Below are 7,802 nucleotides of genomic sequence, written 5' to 3'. Positions count from 1 at the left end.
ATGCCTGTCGGTGCCCGGATGCACTTATTGCGCCATTAAATGCATTGCCAAAATAAATAAATAAAAAAATCGAAGATATTAAGAGTATATAATATAATGTAGATAATCGCAAAACATATTATCCTTGTATAATTACTAACGTGATTCTCATTTCTTAGCACTGTTCGTCGAAAGCAGAAGGAATAGAACCTTAGGACAGCAGCATCTGTCACTTTGACAAGCGAGACGAACCTTCAAAGTTCCGATAAAAAGTACTCCAGCAACAAAGAACACAGGCCACAGCCATGGGCCATGATTGACATGTTCTCGGAAACAATAATGAAGCGAGTCAAATGTCATGAGCAGACAAGAATCTTGAGATTAATCAATTTTTTTAGAATGCCACTGTTTAAGCTACATCAATTCTTCTTAGCACAACCTTTTGGTATTGTTAGAAACCACATCTAACAAGAAGTAACCTAGCATGGTATACATCAACATCTTTATTAAAGAGATAATATACATGAAGCATTCTCTCCATTGTTGCCAAGAAGCTATCTTTCCTTCCAGCAGAATCTTTGTATCCATGCCACAATCGGTGGCCCACGAAAGAAAGAGAGACCTCTTCGGCTTTGTCAGCAATTTATTACTTCATAGGTAGGAGAAATGCAATTCCGTGTTTTCTATGATACACTCGGGTAAGTGGATTTCTTCATCCAAAGGAAAGTGGTATTGAATTCGACGTCCTATTCTAAGAGTTCTAATGATAACTGACAACTAGGAGATGAGGTCTACAAGGAAAAGGGAACCAGATTCACTACGCAGCTCCTAAAACAATCAATGAAAACTAGAGCCCAGCCAGTCAATCATGGCTTCTATTTACACTCCGCAACAAAACAAATATTTTCCTGGAGAAAGATCATGCAGATCAGGAAGTTAACAAGTTTGTAAAGTAGCGAATGTAATTTGAGGTTTATAATGAAGCACTCGAGGAACAATTGAGAAAGGTGTGCTTCAGGTTTTGAAAATGAAAAAAATGTGTTTCCAGTAGTATTATAAGAAAAATCTTTCAATGCAAGACTACGAAAATCAAGAATCAACTCTGGGAAATGGAACACTCACTGTTCAGGAGAGCTCCCAGCCCATTCAAGCCCTGGAGAAGAGGTGCTTGAGCTCCTGTCATGGGTACCCTTCAATAGCAGCTCTCTCTATAAATTCGCGTTGGAAGTTGGCCGTAAAAAACGTGAAACTTCCAGATAAAGCTGTTCAGCTTCAAATGGCTTGGAAACATACCCATCCATTCCACATCTTTGGCATTCCTCATATGTAGCCTGGATCACATCCGCAGTCATTGCCAGTATTGGTATACGCCCATTTGACTCCATATCCCGAATTCTCCTTGTAGCTTCAAACCTGAGGGACAGGGCATTGCTTTTAGAATTAGCACAAAATATATCCAAGGATATATAAATACATATAAAATATCGCATACAAATAAAATAACCATGAACCAGAAGAAAACTAACATTAAAATCTTAAAGGCATGAACTATCACATACCCATCCATTTCTGGCATTTGGATATCCATGAAGCACGCATCAAATTGGTGAGGTGGCTTGAGCAATTTGATCGCCTTCTTGCCACTATCTGCACAGATAACTTTAGCTCCATACTTCTTCAAAGCAGCAGCAGCTACTATGAGATTCACTTTATTGTCATCTACAATAAGAATTTTTCTTCCATCAAGATGGTTGCAAAGAGACAAACTGGGGTGTTCTCCATTGCGGGGATTCCCCCTATTCCCACCCATTGCTCGTTGTAAAGATGCCGCCAGCATACTCGCCTTGAGGGGCTTGGTTATGACACTTAGGGTATAAGCACCGGAAGTTGCAGTGCTTGTTCTGGAAGAACTGAGAGAATTTCCCAAAAGGAACAGTTTTGGAGAAACCCCACTCTCAATTTTTTGTAAGTTATTGACAAAGTGAGCTGAAATGCTCGAGTCCTTATCCCAAACTTCCTGTTCAACAAAGACCATTTTGAAAACTCTATTTTCATTGCTTATGATAGATAAACCTTGATTTAAATCAGAAACCAATTCAACATGTATTCCTAGCCGCTGGATCTGATATCTTGAAACACTGGCCCTAACAGGCTTGGGGTCAACAACTAATGCAGTCATGTCTTGAAATTCTGAAGGCGTTGTGTTACATTGGTTTTTTATTCTCTGCTTCTGCTGCTTGGTGTCATTTGAATTGGAGCAGCCGTTGCTAAATACAGCAGTGAAAGTGAAGGTGGACCCAATATCTGGTATGCTAACGAAGCCAATTTCCCCATTCATAAGGCCAACCAAACACTTGCTTATGCTCAGGCCAATGCCTGTGCCTCCATATTTTCTGGAAATGGATGGATCAACCTGCATAAAAGGAGTAAAAACACGAGGTTGGGCTTCTAGAGGGATCCCTACCCCTGTATCCTCAACTGACACTATTAGATTGATGAGGTCAGAAGAGGATGGTGGGAGAGTATGACTTGAGCCCTCACGACTGAAAATCTTAAATCCTGCACAACTCCTGCGTCTATCTGCAACAGGCAAACCACTCAAGGTGTTTAGTGATGATGATTCTGTCTCGACATCTATTGAGTCCATCACCTCCTCGACAGGATGAACAGTGAGAAAGATGTGCCCTTTCTTTGTAAACTGGAAGGAGAGATACAAAATACATCAATCAGCATATCTTTTATTTTCTTTGATAGGGGAAAAATCATAAGGAGAGCCCATTAGAATTTCTAAAATCTTGATGATGGATATCATGCTTGTAAAAGAATTCCCATTAACCCTAAAGACAAGGCACAATATTCATCATTCCACTCTTCCTCAAAAGAAAAGTAATTTTATTTTATTTTTTGTCACAAAGGGGGCTTATTCCCACCTAACATAGCAAGCACAAGATCACTGGGCAAGAAATTATTAGCTAATCCAGCTGCCTGAACTAGAAAAATGTGAAGACCAAAGTCTACACCTTACCATCAAGAGTTTTAATGAAACAGAGGCACAATATCAAATCCCAAAATAAATTTTCTTTGCATGGCAATACACCGTGGCAGGTTGTGTTTTCTCCTGTACCACTGTTTGTTTTCTCAAATTTTCAGTTAAATGAGTTTTACCACAACTGCATATCAATTTACAGATTTAAATTTATTTGTTACCAAAGAAAATCAAAGACATGGCTGGGTACTTACTTTAATTGAATTCCCCATGAGATTGGTAATAATTTGCCGAAACCTCCCTGGATCACCAATTAGCATTTCAGGAACACCATCAGACACGTAAACTGCCAACTGCTCTCCCACCAGTTTGTATAATGAAAATTTAAAATTTAGATAGCAGACAGTGAAAAAGAACCAAAGAAGGATCAGAGACAAGAAGTAGGGCCCAAAGGAAACCAAGTAACACATTTCGAGAAACATATATTACCTCAATCCCTTTCTCATGAGCCTTGCCAGAAAAGAGTGCCAATACATCATCCATTATTGCCCGCAAATCGAACTGCATTGCCTCAAGCTCAATCTTACCAGATTCAATCTTTGCTTGATCCAAAACCTCATTTATAAGCGAGACTAGAGCTTTTCCACTGTCTTGTGCGGTTCTAACATAATCTTGCTGATTCGCATCTAGATCTGTGTCCATAAGCATATGCAGCATTCCTGAAATATGAGAGGAGGTACTATCATGAGTGCACGAACTTTGCATTGCTCCCTATATTGGACAAATGATGGACAATTTCAAAACTCACCTAGAACACCATTCATTGGGGTTCTGATCTCATGGGAAACCGTAGCAAGAAACTACAGAAAGTTGAAAGTTACTGAGTACTGCATGCCATAACGCGTAAAACCTAAGAAAAGGAGCAGAATAGAAATGCCAAATACCTGAGATTTTGCAACATCAGCTGCCTCAGCTTGTTTTGTAAGCTCCATCATCTTATGGCAATCATCTTCAACTTTAGCAATCCGATTCATAGTCGCATGGAATATGTACCCAATAAGCAATGCAATCACAAGGATACCAATTGATGTTGTTATTGCTAACCATGGCCATGGTGGTTTTTGTTTGAATCTGCATTGAGAGACAAAACTCGTTTACGCAACTGTTTCAACATATATATAGTCAAACACATTACAACATCGATTTAGCTCCTCCCAGATGGAAGGTTCTTTGTGTCTATCAAATAATAATGACATAAGCACATCATTACATAAAAATTTGGACGAACCATTTCACCATATTAATATACCACAAGGCTATCTTTTTTATTGAATTAAAGAACTTTTTGTGGTATCTTGTGGTACGGTAGTGCATAGTAAATCAAATAGGGAGGCCTATTTCATACACAAGTTGAACCTCATGCCATTCAACAAAAGAGAGATTTTATTGATTACCTGCAGCGCATCTCATGCTTTCTGAAAGGATCTTCCAAATTAAGGGCGCTGACATGTTTCAGCCCATCATCTGATACATTTGAACCATACATGCTTATAGGGCAAGACTGATTAGTAGTGTCATACACATTCACTAGGATAGTCTGCTTGCTTGCAAGCTGTTGAAGTAGCTTCTCAACGAGTGACTCAATGTCAAAGATTCCTCCAAGGTACCTGATTGGAGTTGGGAATATCAGAAATGCTGCTTCTTAATTATATTTGTCATCACAGTGACACTCTATATTTTCAAGCCTAATACTAGAGCATAACTTCGAGGACATCCTTACAACATAAAATTTGCAAACATTAATTTTTCTTTCCATACAACTGACTATTTTCAAGCATCGCCCTTGCTTCTGGATTTTAATCAGTTTTAGGATCAATTCCCACACTAATTCTGAACTCTTTATTTGATCAAGCATCGTGAGAGGGAAAATATATGAATTAAGTAAATTTTCTAGTCAAATTTACAGTTGACCAAAATCATACCCATCAGTTGCTTGAATCCTCTCTTTTGGAGTTGCATTAGAAGGGAGGTCTGTCTTGTACACAGCAAATGTCAAAATAACCCCTAGACGATTAGTTTTGAGTAACCTGAAAGGAGCAGTTAGAACCCCCTTTCCAGATGCTCTAGCACGCAACACATTTTCACGATCTTCCTGGTAAGGATGTATGCAAAAAGTCACAGATAAGTTCATTTAAATCAGCAGTGCAGCTCTCAAGGAATTGAAAGCATAGCTTAACAAAAATTATGAGGCCACAGGGAAAACAATAATGTGAAGTTATCACCAGGTTTTTTATTTCTTGGTATTTCATCGTGTCCCATTAGCGAGCATTAGCATAATTTTAGTGAAATAGATGATTAGCCAGGGAACTGAACCACGAGAAACATTTCTGAAATTGTGAATGAATAAAAAGCCTTACAGTTCCTGACAGCATATCAAGGGAAACCACATGTGCAACAGTATCCTGTGCAAAGATGACAGGAGCATATTCTTCCTGAATTGGGGATGGCTCCAATGCTTTAGGGGCATTGTCATCCTTATGGACTGGGTTTTGTTCAAAGGAATCCATCCTCTTAATAGTCCAGCCTTGTTGCTTCTCAAATTGTTCCCTTTCAGAGTGGAGCACCCTTACAGCATACGCCACACCACTTGTGAGGGGCCTCTCAAAAGCGGTTCTTTCTGTATACCTCGCAAAAGTCCTCTGCAATTTAGAAGTCAGTTTATATTTTGACTAGATAATACCAATGATAGACAAGAAGAACCCAGATCTAGTTCTGAAATAAACCATTGACAGTATGAAATAGAGACCTCAAATAAATTCACAAAATTAACACCATGGACTGATCTCCAATCACAGGAAAAGCTTAGAATAACAAAACTACGCACCAAAATTATAAAAATACTAAAGGCAGCCGCGTGATTAAGAGCCTAGATTGATCAAATTGAGCGAGTAAATGGATCAACACTAGTTTTTAAACAATTTGACTTTCTTGAATAAACCAAGTAAGCCAGATAAGCACTTCTAGGACAATTATCAATCTCTACCAGATTTAGTATTCAAAATTGCGAAGTGTTGAAGGAGATCTAGTTAACCTGATCAATCGCAGAAGGGTTTTTGCCATGGTGAAAAGTTGAGATCAAAATGGACATGGCCTGCACATGGTTCATGCTCACATTAAACTGATCCTGTAGCATCCTAGCCCTCTCATCACACATACTTGCAAGAGTTTCTTTCCTCTTCTCAAAAGCTTGTGAACTCATGTACCAAAAGATCCATACAGAGACAGTGATCCAAACAACTATCCATGCGACCAAAAGCTTTCTCCACCATGTTTTGCTAATTCTCTTGGAACCAATATACTGGTAGTAGTGATGATGGATCTTGCAACTATTCCCTGAAACTTTCTCCAAGCATTTTAGCCACATCTTGCCACCATCACCAAGCAAACTAGCCTGGGTCTCCAAAACTCCACCATTAATGAACCAGTTCATGGAAATTACCGATACAATCCAGCAACATAACATCCAAAGTAGATGCCCCACCTTTAAACCAAATCCATATACATGAAGTAAACTCATCCAAAACAGTAACCAACACGAGATATCTAGAAACAGTACCAGAGGTTTAAGGGGGTCTTACTGACTACCTCATCCTAGTGTGGAAAAAAAAATAAAGAGAGAAAGAAAAGGAGCCACTATCAAATCTACAGAGACTGTCTACTAGAACCCAGCATCAAGAGAAATCCATACTTGAGAGAACAAGAAGAGGCACAGTTAAATGAAGAATAGCTAGCAAACTTCGCCTGACTCGAAATTCAAATGCAAACTAGTGGAATTCGAAAAGGAGATATGTTGTTTCAGGAAAAGATGCTATCTTATCCACCAAAACAGCTACAAATTTCAGATTTTGAATGCTAGAAGAGGACCCAATATTGAACAAGATAAGAAATTCACATATACACCCACAAGAAAAAAGAATCAAAGAATCCTCAAGATTCTTGGGTTTCTAATCCAAAAACAGAACTTAGATGGTTTTTTTCCTGTTAACTACCCACCAAAAAAAAAACCAGAACAAGAAAAGGACCAGGCCAAACAAAGATTCGAAATTCAGCTTCTATTAAATCACAAACTCCAACACCCAACAAAGATTCTAGCAAGAAATCAAGTTTGACAAGAGGGTCCTTAGAAATTACTCAACTCAAAACAATAAGGAGAAGAAGATCAAGAACCACTGTTTAAGGTTTGACTCTCGCCTCTCCAGCGTTATCACCAAGTTCATACGCACACAAGTGATTACACAAAGCAGCAAGGACAACAAAAGTACACCAAGTCTTGGTTCTACAAGTGCTAGTAGAAAAAGAAGGTAACAAGCGAGTTATTCATGGACACACTAACAAAGGAAGAATCTATGAAATAAAGATGAGGAGAGAAAGGTTATAGAAAATGTCTGCTACCATGCCCCCATTATCTCTATCCATACCATGAAAATAATTTCACAAAAACATTTTAAAAAAAATGACAAAGGTATTCATTTTCATTTAATGACTTGCAATATTTTATTATATTTATGCTATAAAAAGATGCATATAAAACAAATTAAGGGCATGAAAGGTATAGTCCCCCTCAAGCAGAAATCACTGCCTTTTTTTATTTATTATTATTGTTGTTGTTGCAGAAATCACTGCTTTTTCACTTCCTTTCTTTCCCTTTGAGTTTCACATCCCTATCCATTCATAAGGACATGAGATCATCCCCTTGAGTGGACAACTTCAGCACGCTAACTTGTTGTTTTTTGAGCTAACTTGTTAACTCTTGGTGTTTATGATTGTATGGCTTGTA

The 7,802-nt window shown here is 38.4% G+C and overlaps 1 protein-coding gene across 3 annotated transcripts; it reads right to left on the bottom strand.

Annotated features, from left to right (window-relative positions):
* Nucleotides 1-338: 338 nt before the first annotated feature.
* Nucleotides 339-7,513, bottom strand: LOC118061832 (histidine kinase 3). Of its 3 annotated transcripts, none has more exons than XR_004689662.2 (11): nt 6,057-7,513; nt 5,383-5,664; nt 4,948-5,117; nt 4,420-4,632; nt 3,910-4,096; nt 3,774-3,825; nt 3,455-3,684; nt 3,220-3,318; nt 1,539-2,677; nt 1,102-1,392; nt 339-887 (listed from the first exon to the last, which is right to left on the bottom strand). XR_004689662.2 is itself a non-coding variant. In XM_035075430.2 (10 exons), the coding sequence occupies exons 1-10, from the start codon at nt 6,540-6,542 to the stop codon at nt 1,188-1,190; spliced, it is 3,063 nt and encodes a 1,020-aa protein (XP_034931321.1). In that variant the 5' UTR covers nt 6,543-7,513; the 3' UTR covers nt 339-1,187. The 3 variants fall into 3 exon arrangements, 1 of the variants encoding a protein (XP_034931321.1); XR_012169755.1 differs by having other exon boundaries at nt 5,383-5,642; nt 6,057-6,197; XM_035075430.2 differs by having other exon boundaries at nt 339-1,392.
* Nucleotides 7,514-7,802: the final 289 nt, after the last annotated feature.

The sequence above is a fragment of the Populus alba genome, chromosome 1 (assembly GCF_005239225.2).
Source record: "Populus alba chromosome 1, ASM523922v2, whole genome shotgun sequence".
Lineage (NCBI taxonomy): Eukaryota > Viridiplantae > Streptophyta > Magnoliopsida > Malpighiales > Salicaceae > Populus > Populus alba.
Note: the sequence above shows the minus strand (reverse complement) of the source record. Positions and strands in the feature narration are given on the sequence as shown.